Source organism: Xenopus tropicalis, chromosome 4, assembly GCF_000004195.4.
Source record: "Xenopus tropicalis strain Nigerian chromosome 4, UCB_Xtro_10.0, whole genome shotgun sequence".
Taxonomy (NCBI): domain Eukaryota; kingdom Metazoa; phylum Chordata; class Amphibia; order Anura; family Pipidae; genus Xenopus; species Xenopus tropicalis.
Window position 1 is genome coordinate 65,903,671 of NC_030680.2, and position 19,565 is coordinate 65,923,235.

Consider the following 19,565-nt stretch of genomic DNA (forward strand, 5'->3'; position numbering starts at 1 on the left):
ATGTTTATGATGATGATTTACAGATGTCCTTAGTTATTTGATATGTTACTGCGTGACCTATTTGTGACAAGCATATGTGTAAACTCAGAGGCTTGATTCTCAACCAAATTAAAGATTGAACTCATTGCTAGAGTCAACAGAATAATATGGTTCATGTTACAGCTTGGATCAGCTTATCTAATTGACTATAAAACTTTTATTTATACTGGATTTTTCTCAGTTTTAATTTCAAGCACATACCAGTATGTTAGTGTGAGAAACATATTTCTTTTAAAATATATCACTTTTAATCCTTCTAATGAATCAACTGTTGTCGGCTTTCATGTGGCATTTTTTCATCCATAATGTTTTTCAACATTATATTGAAAAATATACAAGGACCAAGAACTATAAATATTATGGTTTACTGCAAAAGCTTTAACTTTTTAATTTTTTCCCTACATAAAATACCTAAAATTCAATATCCCATGACAGGGGAAGGCAGCCTGTGTTCTCTAGTGGAACGAAAATCAGATGCTTGGAAACTCCTTCATTAGGTCCAGATAAATCAGTGAGAAAACTTGGCCAGTATGTGATCCACTCTTTAGCTCAATTATTGGCCATTGATTTTGTATGCCCTTTAGACCAGAGTTTCCTAAATTGTTGGGTTGGTACCTCTAGGGTATATTTTTGGTGAATGTTAATTCAGGTATAGTCCTTGAACACAATACCATATGGTGCCTTTAATAATTTTGTGGTGATGATGATGACAACGCCAGAACTAAAGCTAATCTGTAAATGATGGGCTTGAACCCAAAACATCCAAAAACCTCTGGTTTCCTTATATTTGATATATAAATACAATAGTATGGAGGGAGGGGAGCAAGGAAAGGATGATAGGGCAGTAAGCTGGGTGACCGTAAGCTGGGTGACAGTTAGACAATTTAGTGTGGGGAAAAGGGAGGCTGCTCCAGGGTTTGGGCATCCCAACAGATTTGTCAGATTATGTGAAGAAGATGGGAGTGTGAACTTTGCACTGGCGGTTCTAGATGTGGCTGATCTCTCTAACAGCCGGAAGAACAGTTTCTCTAGTAGTGGTGGGGAGGAGAGCAGAACTAGGACTAAACAGATGGTGGGTATAGGAGATTCAATCATTAGGAAAGTGGACAGGGTAATCTGTCGAGCTGATCGCTTCAACCGAACAGGTTGCTGCCTTCCTGGTGCCAGGGTTCGGCATGTGGTTGATTGGGTTGATAAATTATTGGGAGGGGCTGGGCATGACCCAGCTGTCATGGTAAATATCGGTACTAACGACAAAATGAACGGTAGGTGGATGACCTTAAAGAGTGAGTTCAGGGATCTAGGCTCTAAGATTAAGGAAAGGTCCCCCAATGTCATTTTTTCTGAACTTTTGCTGGTGCCACGTGCAAGCTTAGGGAGCTAAATGCGTGGCTAAAGTCTTGGTGTAGGAAGGAAGGGCTTGGGTTCCTAGACCACTGGGCTGACTTTTCTTTGGGGTACCAACTATACAGCCGTGACGGATTGCACCTCAATGGAAGGCGGACCGCTGTGCTAGGGGAGAGAATGGTTAAGAGGCTGGAGGAGTGTTTAAACTAGACAAGGGGGGGTGGGTGAGCTAGAGTGCTATAGGAAAGCTAGTGTAGACGGGGCAGTGGGACTAGCAAAGAGTTGTGGGGGAGGAGTGAGGGGAGCATATAGTTTATCAGATAAGGAGCTTCCGTTACAAGGAAAACAGGCTAATATTTGCCTTAGCTCTAACTCTCCGTTAGCTGCAGGCTATTGCATGTATTGAAAATTATGATTTAACTGGTATCACTGAGACCTGGTGGGATGAAAAATGTGACTGGGCCGTGAATTTAAATGGTTATACACTTTTTAGGAGGGACAGAGAGATTAAAAAGGGTGGAGGGGTTTGTCTTTATGTAAAGTCAGATTTAAAGCCATGTAATAAAGACATTACCAATGAAAACGTCAAATCTCTTTGGGTAGAAATTTCAGTAGGGCTGAAGGTCACAAAGAAAATGATCATTGGTGTATGCTATAAACCACCCCGTATAGATGAGGGGGATGAGACCCAGCTATGCTCCCGCAAATGGAGGAGGCTTCACAACTGGGTCAAGTTGTTATTATGGGAGACTTTAATTATCCGGAAATTGACTGGACTAATGGGGTGGCTAAGTCAGAAAAAGCTAGTAGGTTTGTAAATATGCTAAATGACAACTTTTTATTTCAGGCGATTCAAGAACCTACTAGGAATGACTCTATTTTGGACCTGGTAATAACTAATAATACTGAACTCATCTCTAACATTTGTGTGGGTGTGCATTTGGGGAACAGTGATCACAACATGGTCTCCTTTGAGATAATGCTGCAGAGACAGCTCTATAAGGGAGTAACTAAAACGCTCAATTTTAGACGTGCAGACTTTGCCAGTATAAGGGCATCTCTGCAATGTGTCAACTGGGAAAGGCTTTTCATGGGGTTAGACACACAAGGAAAATGGAACATCTTTAAAACATTGCTTTGCAGGTATACACAACAGTAAATTCCCCTTGTAAGCAAGGAGAGGCATCGCAAAGCAAAACCTTTATAACTGAATAAAAGTGTTACTGTCATGGTTGGTAAGAAAAAACATGCTTTTAAAGCATTCAAGTTAGCTGGGACAGCAGAAACTTTCATCAGGTACAAGGAAGCAAATAAAGCATGCAGAAAAGCTATCATGCAAGCTAAAATAGAGATGGAAATGGATATTGCAGCTAGAGTAAAAAGAATCCAAAATTATTTTTAATTATGTGAATAGTAAAAAAAATGAAGCAAGAAGGGGTGGGAACCTTATTTTCATGGGGGGGTAAGTTGGTTGATGAGAACGGGGAAAAAGCAGAAATTTTGAACTCTTATTTTTCATCTGTCTATACATCTGAGTAGCCAGCTAATGAAGGCTTCCCTTTTAATATGCCCAGTTCTAGTAATTTAGCTACTGACGCATGGGTCACTCGGGAGGAAATTCAAAAGAGACTTGAACATGTAAAGGTAAATAAAGGTCCAGGACCGGATGGGATTCATCCCAGGGTATTTAATGAGCTGAGCGCTGTGATTGCCAAGCCTCTTCACATAATTTTTCAGGATTCGTTGAGGTCAGGCATGGTGCCGAAAGACTGGCGGATTGCTAATGTGGTGCCGTTATTTAAAAAGGGATTCCCGTTCTCAGCCTGAAAACTATAGACCTGTTAGTCTGACATCAGTAGTAGGAAAACTTTTGGAAGGGTTAATAAGGGATAGGGTACTTGAATACATTGCAGTTCACAATACTATAAGTTTGTGCCAGCATGGTTTTATGCGTAACAGATCTTGCCAGACTAATTTAGTCGCCTTATGAGGAGCTGAGCAGGAACCTCGATGCTGGAATGGCAGTTGATGTCATCTACTTGGACTTTGCTAAAGTGTTTGATACAGTACCTCACAGAAGGTTAATGATCAAATTGAGAAATATTGGTCTAGAACAGAATATTTGTAAATGGACAGAGAACTGGCTGAAGGATTAATTACAAAGAGTGGTGGTAAATGGAACGTTTTCTAATTGGACCAGTGTGGTTAGCGGAGTACCGCAGGGGTCAGTGCTTGGTCCTTTGCTTTTTAACTTGTTTATTAATGACCTGGAGGTGGGCATAGACAGTACTGTTTCTATTTTTGCTGATGACACTAAATTGTGCAAAACTATAAGTTCCATGCAGTATGCTGCCGTTTTGCGATTTGAACAATCTTTGTATTATATATATATATAAGTCTCGCAGAAAGCACTCCAAGAAAAAATAAAAGACAAAAAAGTTTATTTAGACCCAAATGTCTACGCGTTTCGATCCATGCCGGATCGTCATCAGGACAGTGTTAAGGAAGTGAGGTGCATAGTTAAATACTAACATGATCCAATCGGTGTACACATGACATTAGACTCAGTTAACCCCTTATGTGCACATATAAGATTTAAAACTAAAACATCATTACTAAGACTGTGACAGTATATCTACCCTATCAAGTGCATAAAGTCACCCAATTTGATGCGTTGAGTTTATACAGCATCTTGTGCCTATTATTGTAATGATTATGTCCCATCAGGGACCTAAAATTATAAAAGACATACAGTTAACTGAGTATCAAGATTTCATAATAAAAAATATAAAAATCAGTGCCAAAACATCTAAATTACTTATTCAGAGAGAATCTCAAAAAATGTCACATCGGAAACGAGTGGCATATTTGAAAGTGACTTAGTGCAAAGTGCCATAGAATAAAGTGACATCATAGTGCGATGGAAAAAACTCCAAATATCATAACATTAAAATCATGTACATAAAAACAAAGGAAATCCGTATTTTCAAAGTAAAAATATTACTTTTGGATCAAAATACATGTATTAGTAGTGTTAGCACTCATAGTGTCACCATACAAGGTATAAATTCACCTAAACGTATCTATAGCAGGAAGGTCCCAACTCTTATAGGACTTTGTGTATAAGCGATCTTAGATGTAAAAAATTCATCCGATGGGGCCAAATAAGTTCATATTAGTCTATAGAGACCAAAGATATGGCCAAAGCATTAGGTCATCCCAACCTGTTTGCAAATATTCTATGACCCCTCTTGTATAATAGATTGTATTAGAGATTAGGTCTCGCTTGTACAATATAACTAGAGGCCAACATAGTCCAAAACCACAACTGGCTGAAAATATATAAGGAAAATCATGGGGATATCACAGAACAGGAGTTGTAGGTGTCTTGTAGCATATACTGTTCAATCATATTAAAGTCCATAGTCCACTGGGTTACTTCACAAAAAACAGGAGAGTGAAAATAACTCATTTAAACCCCTTGGGGCAATGGTATCTAGTCTGCGAATCCACTGAGCCTCTCTCTGTAGAAGAAGTTTAGATCTATCCCCCCCACGTAACAAAGGGGGAATATGGTCTATCAACATGGCTCTCAGCATTGGCACTCAGTGTTTCTGTTGCACAAAATGTCTCGCCAATGGACTGTCAGAATTACCTGACGTCAAGGCAGAGCGGATAACAGATCTATGATTATTCATCCGTAATCGGAACGTGGTGATACATTTCCCTATATAATAGAGGCCACAGGGGCACATAATGCAATATATGACATATTCAGATGTGCAACTCAACCTGTATCGTATCGAATATTTTTTCCCCGTGTGCGGGTGGGCAAACATGGTCCCCGTAATCAAGCATCTACAGGTCTTACAGTTGCCACATCTATAACATCCCAATTTACCTGTCCTCAGCCATATTGCTGGCTTCTCAGGTTCCAAATCGGTTATCATTAACATGTTTCTCAGGGAACGCCCCCGTCGGTAAGCACATACGGGAGGTGGCATTTGAGTAAATGGTAGACCGGAGTCTAATTGTAGAATAGACCAATTCTTCTTAATTGTCACATTAACCTCTTGACTTGCAGGACTAAAATCACTTACAAAAACCATACGGTCTGTGTGAAAGTCCATCTGTTTGGTCCTCGAGTGTCCACTCAAGATGTTCATCTTTGCTTTCTCCAACTCAGTATTCAAAAATTCCGGGGCATAGCCCCTCTCAATAAAACGATCACGCATTTCATTGGCTTGCTGTAATGCAGTTGCAAAGTTAGTGTTAATCCTGAACACTCTCAAAAATTGCGTGTAGGGAATGGACCTAATCACAGCCGGTGGATGGAAACTATGTGCATGAAGAACAGTGTTCCTATCTGTATCTTTGCGGAATAGTGTAGTCCCAATACCATTAGAAGAACGGAAAATCCTGACATCTAAAAAGTCAATAGTTTCCGCACTATAATTGAGAGTGAATTTCACTGGAGTAGGCAGGGCATTCAGGTTGGCAACAAACGACTCGACTCCAATGTGGTCCCCACGCCAAATAATAAAAATATCATCGATATATCTAAGGTATAAGTGTAAATTATCTGCATATTTAGAGAAAATATAATTACACTCAAATGAATCCATATATAAATTTGCGTATGAGGGGGCCACATTGGAGCCCATCGCCGTGCCAGTCTTTTGTAGAAAGAAGGTCTGCTCAAACCTAAAATAGTTACATGTCAAAACAAGATATAACAAGGAAATCAAAAAGTCAACAGGTGGGGCACCCTTATGTCCGTTGATCAATGCCTGTCTACAAGCGGACACCCCCTCATCCAAATATAATAAAATAAAGTAGTGCACACTCATCTTAAAGGTACAAATGCCTGGGCGCATGAAAAAGTCAAGTATAGAAAAAGTTTGGCACAACACAGGACTAGTGCTAAGTGTGCCTCCACTAGACCCAAACTCTCCTTATTCTGCTTAATAAGCATATAAGCATATTTGTTGTATAGGAGTTGCGTTTAATATGCAAAGAACTTTATATTTTATGTGCACTCCTTTTTAATCCTCTTTATGTGGGAGTGTGCGTCCAAAATAGGGTGAATTCATGAAATAGTGAGAGAAAGAGAGTCTTCTTTCCTTATTCTTTCCTATATTATTTTTAGATTTAATAGCTAGTATTGTTTGTGTTTTGTACAACATTTTTAATGGACCATAAGGGAGTTGTGGGAGGGTCTTTTTCCCCCATACATTTTAAAAATCCTAGAGCAAAAATTTACAGGGCAGGGCCTCAGAGGTGATTCTGGGAAGCATGGCCCTAAAGTTTGACATCCACAAAGCATGTAACGGTAGATGTTTTGCCAAAGAGTTCCAGAGCCAAAAGCAGCAAAGTTACATTTTCCATTATTATGCACATTTTTATTCCTTTATTTCCAGCAGACATTTGTATTCTGTTTGTTTGAGAGATGTAACTCAGCTGTAAAATTATGGATGTTAAACTTGGATTAAAAATGTTATCCTCTTTATAAACTCTCTTTTTTACTTTATAGTTCTGTTACAAACAATTTATTTATCCTGTGAAGATTAAAAGGGAAACACTTTGTCAAGAACCATCTTCAATGCCATAAAAGTTAGATTTTTCCATTGTAAAATAAAGTTAAAATACACCTCTAACACTGCTTACATCTCATAAACATCTTGTCTGATTTATCATAACCTAGCACATCTATTGCATTTTTGGGAAAAGTGTCACCGGACTGAGGCATTGGTCTCATAGTCTGTTTTTCTTCCTATGGAGCATTTTAAATTACTATAAATAATATTAAACAAGAATGGTAGTCTATATAAATACAAACTGAACTACTTTATGACTTTCTTAGAGCATAACAAGATGTGGACAGCTGTCTTACTTCTGGAATACTTTAACCTTTAGGTTATAAGGTACACTTCAGAGAATTCATAGGAGCATATTTATTAAGAATCCCGGTCAAGCGCTACTGTGAATATGTCATGAATTGTGGAAAAATTCCAACCAAGTCACAATTTGTGTTTTATTTGTGAAATTTATATTTGGGAACAGTTTTGCTAGACGTGAGGCCAGAATTGCCACCTACTACATTTTGTTTATCTATTTGACCCAGCAATCTAGTTCACAATAAGATTTACAGATGGTGCACAATTGATTTAGGCTTATGTCAGACACTGTGTTCTGTTGATATTAAGTGTGTGCCAAAATGTGCCAATAAAAGGTGCCACATATGCATTACGCTTGAGTATGCAACCAAAACTAAATTGATCAGGAACTTGTGACTTGTGCGTAACCTGTACCGGAGCTGTTGCTTTTTATCATCTGATGAGGCCTTACAAGGTTTGTAATGCCATCTAGTCTTCCTTATTTTAAATGTTGTTCCAGTCATTCTTTTCAAAACCTATAGTAGCCATCCATAAGCTAATGAAGGAAATTTTTCCATGTATGAGCCTTGTATTCTAACACTTGCGCCTATTTAAATAAGATGTTTCTTTCCCAGGCTCGGGTGGCTTTTCTCACTGTGTTTTGGAATAGATCCAGGGTAACTTAGAAAGAACAACATTAGACTATGTCTGTCAGTACAAAGAAGTATAGATTTTGGATTCTGTTCTTAATGATTTGATGGGGGCGAGAGACAAGCTCTGCTCTCTGAAGTGTAGCTGCTGAAATTTCCAAAGATGATGATGATATAATGTACAACAAAGCAAAATAAACCTTTACTGTACTCCATTAAAATGTAAGCATATGTTAACATTTGGCATGAATAGATAGATACAAGTACAAGAAAAGGGTTAATAAAAATGAGAGCTTGCCTTAAGTTACAATAGGAAACTGTTGGCCCACAATTTGGTTGGCTGTACATATATCTTGATTAGATGAGAACTGTATTTGTTTTGTTTTCAGAGACTGGGCACTTGACTGTTGACTAAGATTTCAGCTATTATGCTTGTAGAGTGTGTAAAATCATAATGCAAAAAGCCTGTTTCTTATAATATAAAGTTAGAATCAGCTCTGATGGATCTTATGATTTCATTGCTGGAAACGTAATGATAATTATGGGCCATTATGGGATTGTAACAGAAGATGATGTGGTGTGCAAATAAAATATTTGATCAATTATCCATGGCAAAAAGGAGCAGTTAAGAGCTGAAACATGCACAGCTAATCCTGAAATGTTATGGTCCATAAAGTATTTACATTTTTTGTTGTGATCTACATTACAGCTTCTTAAGCTCTTCTCGTGTATTTACTATCCTAAAGGGATTTGGGGTAACATAATTACTTTACCCTTTTAATAAAAGGCCTGTGGCAAGTTTTGGTTCTGAAATCTTTGGCAGAGAGTTACCTTGACACTGTCCAACTAGCATTAATGGTCTCCAAAAACTTTACCTCATCATACGCAAGTGTCTTTACTTTTTTGATAGGATTTACACATTTCAGTTTTTAGTTGTGTATATCACCATCTTGGGAGTTGGCACAAACCCTTTAGATATTTAAAAAGTTTTATTGTTACTGTTTGGTGGTAAGTCCAGAGCATCACCATTTTAATTAACTATCACAGAAAAAATGTATGGAATTATATACAATTACGAATATGGATGCAGATAAAAATCATTCAAAAGGTAAAAGCATAGTGAATGGATCCTGAGTGGGTATTGTGAGAGAGTAAGTAACATAACAGATTGTTTTATGTGTTGCAAAAGGAAAGTATATGTTTAAGACCCATGTAAAAAAAATGTATATCAGATAAATCCCTTGTCCCTCTTAAACAGGACTTCTTTACTACTCTGCTTTTTTGGACTATCTCTTTATTCATACAGCCAATAGTAGCCAGTTAAACACTAGGTAAGCAACTCTTTGGAATAACCCATTCTGACTGCTGATGTACTTTAGTGAATAAGAGAGGAGTCTTAATTTTTGGGATGAAAATTGTGTGAAAATGTCATGCTTTTGTCAAAGTGTTGACCAGAATATACAAAAACTACTCTATAGGAATTGTCCTAAAAGTGCAAAAATTTTATAACTTGACATTTATTTAAATAATGGACTACTGCTGCACAAATATGGCAGCCCCCTCATAAAGAAACATGGGTATAGATAATGTAAAAGCAAATACTTTTAAGGCAAAATTATAAATAGCATGCAGAGACAATGTTAGGATAGATGTAAAAAAAGGTGTCTGGGGTTAGTTTCTTTTTTTTAAGAGTGCATCATACGTTAACATCTGATTTCCTTTGCAGGGAAGTATTTGGAAAGATTTTGAATAAAATAGAAGGACGAGTAAAATCTACTTTTTTATAGTTAGTTATTTTTGGTAGCCTATGAATATGTAAAGGGTTCAAATATGCAAAGCCTCCAGAAACAGGTTTTAGAGCAGTAGTTCTCTATCAGTCTGATAATGTACTGTATGTCTATAAAAACTTAAAGTTCAAGAAAATGTGTGCTGTAGCACAACACGGTCTGTGCTGTAAATCATTTTTAATGCTTCATGAATGGTTTTTAACACAGTATTGTTAACAATACAAACTGAACCTTGGTTTTACTTTTCTCGGGGGGGCTATGGTTGTAAATTATGAAAAAAATGTATATTCAGTGCTAAACTCAATGATTGTGGATTCTGGAAACCAAAAAAACATTTTAAAAATACGTTTTATACATTTTACAATTATTTCTCACAGATGTTTAACTTGTAAGCTAGATTTTCAGGGATCCTGTATAGAGATATTCTGTATAATTTAATAATTTCTTATTTCTTTGCTCTACAGGTCATCTATTCCATAAGTTTAGAATCACAGAGTCTGACTGGTATAGAATCAAGCAGAGCATTGATTCAAAATGCCGGACTGCCTGGCGTAGAAAACAGAGAGGTCAGAGTCTTGCAGTAAAAAGCTTTTCACGGAGAACACCCTCTTCCTCGTCATATAGCACCACAGGTATTTTTTTTCTCTCTTTTGTATAGAATATTCCATTACTGATATGCAGGCCTTTCATTTCTCATTATAGCGTTTGACATTTTTATGCATTCACTTTGAGAGCTTTGAAATACCAAAATTAACAAGAATATTTTTATTTTTTTGTGGTTTTGTAGAAATGTATGAATATGATCCTACTTGTTGTGTAGGTGTGGGCTATGTTTTGCTTAGGGTTCACCCACATTCTTGTTATTCCTATGGGATTTTTAAGAAGAGTATTTATGAAATGGTGAATTCTAACTTTCACCCATTGATAAATACACTTCAAAAAATCACATGGAATGAACAGAACATGGGTGAGTTTTTATGTATTAAGCTTTAAACTCGCATAAATCTGACTTTTAATATTTTTACAATTTTTTTTACAATTAAGTCTTTTTTTCATTCCGGTTTATAAGACTATTCCTGCAACAGGGATAGGGAATTTTAACGCCATAGAGCAGTAAAAATGTAACCATTATTATAATTGGTACAGGAAACTGTATATTTCACCACAACACCTCCCTTATGTTCTGATTAGATAGTAATGATATAATATAGAAGACCAGGGTAGAATAGGTAATAAACATCGGTTTTACCAATTGCTACGTTTTCAGTGTTTTATTGATGACTAGCTGATTATTCCTCAGCAGTCCATACTTAAGAAAAGGGGATACAAGTATGGGCTGTTATCCAGAATGCTCAGGACCTGGGGTTTCCCCGATAAGCGAGCGTTCCGTAATTTAGATCTCCATAGCTTAAGTCTCCTAAAAATCATTTAAATATTGAATAAACCCAATAGGGTTGTTTTGCCTCCAATAAGGATTAATTATATCTTAGTTGGGATTAAGGATGCACCAAATCCAGTATTTTCAGATTTGGCCAAGCCTTGAATCCTTTGTGAAGGATTCAGCCGAATTCTGAACCGAACCGAAACAAGGAAGCGTTACACATGGGGCATGGTGAAAAGTTTTCAGCTTCCATCTTTGTGACAAAAAGTCACGTGATTTTAAGGATTCAGATTCTGTCGACCAGGAGTGTGGATTTAGGCAAATCTGAATCCAGGACGAATCTTGACCGAATCCCAAAGCTGGATTTGGTGCATCCCTAGTTGGAATTAAGTACAAGGTACTGTTTTATTATTACAGAGTTAAAAGGAGATCATGTTTAAAAATTTGAGTTATTTGATTAATTTTTATTAAAATATAGCCTATGGGAGATGGCCTTCCCATAATTCAGAGCTTTTAGGATAACCAATAACGGATCCCATCTCTGTACAGTCGTTTTCTTCCTTAATTCGCTCAACTTGCACTTCAGTATCAGACCCACTTAGATTATAACACGTTTATACATATAGAGAAACGCTGTTGTTAAAAAGTTAGGTATATCCAGTGCACTGGAGGGAAAGGCCAGCTCTATCTGGACTGAACAAGCAAGGCTCTCTGTACATAATTTCAGTTGTGTGCGGGGTTTTGACAAACCTAAAAAGAGAAAATACAGCTTATAACACAATTTAGGAGATTGAGGAAGGTACATGGAAAGATGAAAACAGTGTCTTACCTCATGTTAAAATTTCTAAATAAAAAAATCACATTGAAACAGCTCTTTAGCTCTTAGACGGATGTGTTTTTTTCTGTAATAGACAGTGGAACATAGTACCTTGTACTGTATAATATCCCAAGTACCAAGCATATAGATCCCATACCTGTTCCAAACAAATGGACAAACAAAAAAACCCTGAGGATATCCACATATGTCTCTCTGAGTATAAAATTAATTAAGGCATTATTTTATATCCAATAATTCGTGCTGGGAATAAAGTAAAAATAGAAATAAAAGTGGACTTGCCCCATATCCTGTAATGAGGTACAAGTTTGACCTTTGTCAAAATATCAGTGTACTTCCAAAATGAAAATATGAAAGCATAATTTCAAGCAACTTATACAATATACATCAATTAATAAAATATGCAGTCTTTTCATGATTTATAATGTAATAATATGGTTTGGTTAACTAAGCCTTGCACCTGTTCTAATGCTGATCTGGCGGACTACTTTGAAAATGTAACAGCAGTCGACTGTGCTCAGCCTGCCTTCAGCCTGCATCTGCCAAATCCCACAATTCCCTGCACATGTGATTTCAATTAAGAAAGGAACATCACAGTGCAATGTGTGTGTTAAGTAGCCCCTGCATGCTGTCTGTAAGCTGTGGAGAAGTTGTTATAATATGTAACATCAGTGCTTTAGTCTCTCCTCCCCTCCCAGACTTGAATGGTGCAGAAAGATAAAAACTGTTTTGCAGCTGGATTTCAGCATATAAAAATGGTGTTTATCCATACTTTTTGAAGAAACAGATTACAGTGAAAGGTATATTAGGGGTTTCTGTGTTGTGTGGGGCTCTTTATCAGATTTTTGTTTAGAAGCCAGAGTTCCCCTTTAAGCAACAGCAAATGCATAACTGCCCATAATAAATGACAACATTAAAAATATTATTATTATTAAAAATATTATTATTTAAAATATTTATTATGGAGCTGATCTAATAAATCTGCGGCCATTATTTATCTCAATTTTGCTGTCCCTAAGAACACTGAGGCAATCACTTCTTCATGATATGCACTTAAATATTTTAGAATTGAGCAGGTTGAGTAAAGGTGTCCAAGTTGCTATTAAAAAATGCCGCTTGTAAAAATATTGGATTTTGGAGAATTGTATGGGGCATTGCTCACTGCCACTTGTATTGTTAAATAACAGTACAGTTTATATTAAAAGCAGCATTTTGGATCATGGCCTGGATAAAGGGGAAGCAGAATTTATTTGCTTACGCTGGGCTTTTGGCTGCTTGCTAAAAGTAACCACGGTATCTTCTATGGAGAAGGCCAAAATCTGATTTCAATGGAAAAACTCAATTCTCCAAATGTGACTCAATTCCAAGTGTCTCAAATAAAAAGAAAGAAGTTAAATATAATAATTATAACCATCTTCTCTTTTATATAATTTTCTTAGTTGAGGGAAAAGTTCTGTAATGCAGGCTTATTGTAAGCAGTCGTACTATTTTATTAAGAAATGTACTCTTTAAAGACAAAGTTAAAAGTCTGTTAGTGCTAATGTGGAATATAAAGTGATTGTATATTCTCAGTAAGTCAATTTTAAAGTTAGCCATTATTTGGGATGCAGTCCCACAGCTTTGGAACTTCTGGTGGGAAGGCTAGAACACATGGATTGTGTGCATACTAGCTGTTCAATGGTAAGGCTTCTTAGGATTAACCTGCAGAATGACAGCTGCCTTATTTTTTTTTCTTAATCATTTCATCATGCTGCTGTTGTTGGCAGCAACTGTTCTGGGGATGCTGCTTCCCCCCCCCACCAACTTGCACCCCACTTACCTGTTTGGCGACGGAGCACTGGAAGAGCCAAATTCCAATTAAAAATATATGTATATTTGGCTTTTGAAGTTACAAGAAGTGGGTTTTTGCCATCCCTGATAACTGTCCCTGACTGTTGAAAACTATACCACCCATAATGTAGAACTTAGAATTTTGAAAGCACTCTGCTCTTTTCTTATGTATGTAACACCATAGTGAACCAAATATTTTATAGCACCACACACTGTAAGCTGCCGTGGTAAAATCTGAAAGTAGCCTATCAAAAAAAAAAAAAAGAAAAGAAAGTTAGGTGAGTTAGGACATTTCAGTTGTGCCAGGAAAAAATGTCAAGAGAAACACCAATGCTTGGTGCCTACTTATACAGTTGAATGCAAGTTTGCACATCCCTTTCCAAATTACAAATTTAGTTCATTTTCCAAGTAAAAAGTAGGAAGTAACTACTGCAGGAATCAGTGTGCTAAAACAGCAGCATATTTGCAAATGTTAATGCACAGTTACAATTTATTTTACAAATATTAAACATAAACACAAGAAAAATAGTAATTCTGCCCTTGCCGTGTCCCCAAACTTAGTTCATTAAGCATTAATAGCCATTGGGAGTTGTTACCTGTTGACAATTGCAGAGCTTACTAAGATATCTGACACCCCAAACTACCACTCAACTACCATGGGCTCCTCTAAGCAACTGGGTATCTGAAAAAAATTAAACCATTATGCTTTGGGGATGTGTTGCAGCCAAGAATCTAAGGCTGAAAAGGGAATTACTCCAACAATAAAATATGACCCTGAACATACCTCAAAGGCCATCATGAGCTACTTGAAGAGAAACATGCTGAAGGTTTTGGAATGGCCCTTACAGTCTCCTGACTGACATCACTTAAATTCCATGGGTAGATCTTAAACATGTAAGAGGGCCCAAAAATCTCTAATAGAAGTGATCTTCAAAGAGGGTGGGAAATATTCCATGCAGAACTGAAGGACTCTTAGCTGGATACAAAAGGTATTTACAAACTGTGATCTTGGCCAAATGGGTTACTAAATACTGACTTACTATGGTGTCCAAACTTTTGCACATGCTACCATTACTATTTTCCTTGTTCCTATGTTTTATGAAACATAATGTAACTGTGTGTTTATTCTTGCCAATAAGTTCTTTTTGACACACTGATTCCTGCAATATTTTTCACTTACAAAAATTACCTAAATATGTAATATGTCAAGGATTGCCCAAACTTTTGTTTTCAAATGTAGTTCAAGATTTCTGCTTGCTATGTGTGTGTTGTTTGTGCATTGTTAAAAAAATTGTAGTTATAGAATAAAGGAAGCACCTCCATAACTGGTCCTTTAACAAAATGCATTTTCATTTAACAAACTGACGTGATTGTGCAACTGCTTTGCAGTAGTGCTTTTCTTTTTTTTTTTTTTTTTTACATTTTCATCCCAGTTAATTGTTTGTTTCCTGTATAAAAACAACTGCTTAAGCACTTTTGATTTTTGCCTGTGAAATTATTTAGCAAGAAATGGGTTTACTTTATTTGGATTCTGAAAAAACAAAACATTCCTGCTGTGCCACTGACATAATATAGGTTGTGTATTCCCTGGGATGCTTTGGATCAGGCTGAGTGCTAACTCACTGTTCCATGGTGGCTGGAAATCATCTTTATGCGTCCCTGGGTGGTTATTTGCAGCATCAGCGGCTTTATTCCCTGTCCAATGTCTGATGAGTGACCATAGCAAGACCGACATTCAAAACTTCCACCTCACAGACGGTTGTATGTTTTTTGGGTTTTTTTAATTTTTTTTTTGACTAAACATTGCATATGTGTCCAGGTACCGTCATACAGAATATGACATTAAGCCCCTATTTTGCTATGCAGAATGTGAAAGCCATTCTTAAATGCAAATTGGTTTCACAGCTGCGCCATTTTGAATGGATAAAGCAAGTAGAATGTCAGCTGCTTGCAAAATAAAATGCCAGATTTAGGCATTTACGGAAGGAAAATCTCTACTCAAAGGAAGGTCATCAAGCTGCACAAGGGCTAACTTAGAGGCTGATTTGTTAATTTCATTACTGCTCAGTAAAGCTTTTTCAATCATTTAACAATTTTATGTTCTATCTTGGAAAACATTTGTCCAAATCCCTTCTCCCTGCATGTGATGCTATAAGCAGTAGAACATGTCATAAGCAGTTGTAATAAATATGTCACTTTGGTTAAATATTTCCTGACTGTCAAGCAATTTTTTTACAAACTTAAAAAAAAAAAAAAAAATCTTACTGTGGGGAATTCTTTTGGATACTCCTGTTCCACCTTTAGTAAATCAGCCCCATAGGGTCCCATTAAAAGAGATGAATGACAAATGCATTTCACAAAATTATTATATTTCAGGCACAAAGTGGTAAAGAAAACTTATTGGTGACATTACCCCTTAGGAGCACATTTGTCGAAAACGGTGGAAATTTGCACAACCTTGAAAAAAAAAATACAATTTTCAACTTGCTTGAATGCTTTATGAAACACTATCCATTGACTTCTGTGGCATCTCAACAGGTTTTAGGTAGTGTTATTTAGATTATGTAGTATTAACAAAAGCTAAATTGTAGAGAGAAAATGTGATTTTTTTAATATATCCACTCCTTAGTGTTTCAATTCTTGAGTTGACCGTTCCTTGTTATCGGTAATTACATAATTATAATTGTAATAGTCTTGTAATTGTGGCAGTGTGCTGTGGTGCCGGCATAGTTAGAGAGACTATGGGGACTACTTAATATGCTGTGTAAAATGAAATTTGCTGAAAAAACGATGTAAAAAGTTTTAAAATAAATGGCGACTTTACACAAATTCCAGACTTTACACTGTAATTTTATGTAAGTTACAGCTTAGTTTTTACCTTTCTCCTTTAATCATAGGCTTATGATTAAGTGCCCTGCTGGGCACGAAACATGCAAGGCCATCCATGTTGTGTTAACCTCTCTACTAATTACACTGTAAAGAATTTTAATGTAAGGATCCATATTCCATACCATACCATATTAATTTTTACCTTTACGTACCAAATAACTTCAGGCACACAGTGGCATCAATCATATGCAACCTGACAAAAGTTGCCATTAGCTAAAGGATCTCCTCCAGCTCCCTCTTGGTTTTTAATGTGTATGTTATATATATATATATATATATATAATCTGTTCTTTTGATGGCACTCACCACTCCAAAGCCACACGCCGGGTGCTCACTAAAAAATTATCCGCAAAAGATCAGTTGAAAGCACTCACAGCTCAATATACTTCAAAATATCAAAAAATAGATTTTATTGCTCCACGCTCACATCGACGCTTTTCGAACCACAGGGGATCGTCGACAGGATGATGTGAATGTATGTATGTATGTATGTATATGTGTATATATATATATATATATATTGATAGGCAGATCAATTAAGCACACTTATTTACATGCTAAATTTTGTTGCAAATTTTCCATATGCTCTTGTAGTTTCATTCTACATTGAGTAAATTAAATATTTTATGACATCTAAATGAACTGAATTTGCCCTTACCTTCACTTTATTGGCCTTTCCAGCCAATACCTATTTCTTTTATCCTGTAAAGGTAACTGTGCAGCATCAGTATAAAAACAACTTCCCTTTCATAGGCTGATATCACAGAAGACCAGTACTGTTGTTCACCACTATATTATCTGTTTATCTTACTGAACCATGTCAAAACAGCCCCCTTAATTATCTTTATATGTCCCCTTGTAATTAATGCTTTCGTACAGTGCAGTTCAGATATTGGGGACGCGGTAACCTTGGGCATATAGGTGTTATTAATTCTCACCCAAGGTGCATCATACTTACCAATGCTCTACTGCTGCCTAAAGCTAAATGATGCATTTTACAATGAAATGTCTGCATTCCAGTTTATGCGATGGATACAACATGGATTAAACAGTATATAGCATTAAAGTTCTTGTTCCACTTGACCCATTTTGTGCAACTGAGGGTAGTAATAAAATGAAGTGTTCAAACATTTTTTGAGTTCAAGCATTGCGTATATCAGCTGGAAAGGCCAAGGTGAACAATCATATTTCACTCAGTATGGTGCCTGGATAGGAAATAAAATATGTTTTTCATATGCCCTGATGACTGGCTCATGGCATCTTGTGTTAATCTGCTGTCTTATTTATCATCTTGAGGTCAAGGCTATTTTCTACTTAAAAAGGTTAATGCATGGCTTACCATTCATTAGAGAATTTTATTACCTCTCAGCTCCATTTAGAGCTGAATAAAAAGCAACAGATGAAACCAGAATTGGCATGTACAAATGCTGGCTATTAGTTAGAAAAGATTGGTACAATATGTTTTCAGCTTTTGATTGGCAAGAGTTTGTTTGTAATATTTTGTTCTACGCATTTGACCTGTCAAGCCACATTAGCGTTGCAATTCCATTTGCTCAGGAAAAGAAATTTATTTTCTATGTAATGTTACCGTGTTGTTTTGTTGGGCCAGTTTTGGAAGTGAGTGTGCCTTCAACTCCTCACTGTAAAAACAAACCAAAAACTTATATGAATCAAAGACTTATAATAAATCTTATTTTAAAGGGACCTGTCACCCGCACCTAAAATGCTGTATAATAAAATCTGAACTGTCAGTCATATATTGTCTGACCCACGTCCATGCTTGAGGAATAGAAGCAGGGCTGGCAATATTTTGACAGATCAAATTTTCCTAACAATATTAGTGAATATTTCTAGAGAGCTCCTTGTATTGCAGTTTACTGAATGCCACAATGGGAAAGGTGGAAAGAAAAACAAAATATAAACACTGATTCCACAAAGTGACATGCTTCTCACACAGAGCCATTGGAACAGATTGTTGAGATCACAAAGAAGTTGCATTGCAGAATTTCCTCTGGCACATTGAGCTGGAAACATTACACTTGATTGTGCAATGGAGTTTTAGCTCCACAGTCAGTGCTGTTTTTCAGTCAGCCAGCTTTTAATCTTCACAGCATATGCTTTCCGTTTTATTTCTCGCTTCTCAAGGGCTGTGCGTCTGGGCTTGTCAGTATAAGTTAGATGTTCATCCCCTGTTACATTGAGTAGCACTCACAATAAATGTCTGTGTGCATCTATTGTGTAACAACATTTTGCTTAGCACTATCAAAAATTTTCCATATTTGGCCAAGAAATGAACACTTAAGTAAAAATGGGCTATTGTGCCAGAGCTTTATTCCAATTTATATAGCAAATTGCTTAGAATCATTCCCTGTTCTCCTAAAGGGGTGTTGAACACTGCTCAAGGCCACAGAATTAGTGGTTCCATTATCCATAAGGGACAGGATGGAATGCATTTGAAATCACTGTTTTTTTTTCTTTATTGATTTTATGCAAACAAGGAAATAAAGTAAGAAGTGAAAGAGAATAGAAAAGTGAGGAAAGATGATGGAAAGCTGTGGTAGGTGTTCTTATTTCACAAGTAGATCCAAACTTAGCATTGCATGTCTACAAAACTAAGGTTTCTTAGGCAACCAACTGGGCTATGCCAATGCGCTGTACTGCTCGTACTACTCAAACTTGTCAGGACACCCTTGTGCCAAGTAGGTGAGTTTCTGTCGTGGAAGTGTGTCATCCACCAACTTAATCTAGAATCCCAGGGTAGGTGGTTCTGTGACTTTCCAAGTCAATAAAAGTAAAACCTTTGGTGTATCCCAGTAGGCAATATGCAGGTGTCGGAATATTTGGGAATCCAAATGAGGAGTTGATATAGGTTAGTGTCATGGCCCAGAACTAAACTGCTGGATTTTGGGACAGTCCCAGAATACATGAAAA

General features: G+C 36.7%; 1 protein-coding gene across 1 annotated transcript in view; it reads left to right on the forward strand.

The window, feature by feature from the left end:
- Positions 1 to 19,565, forward strand: part of banp (BTG3 associated nuclear protein) — a 209,829-nt gene that overhangs the window by 86,576 nt on the left and 103,688 nt on the right. Inside the window, 1 exon segment of the mRNA NM_203864.1 lies at positions 10,164 to 10,331. Coding sequence (NP_989195.1) covers positions 10,164 to 10,331 — 168 coding nt within the window.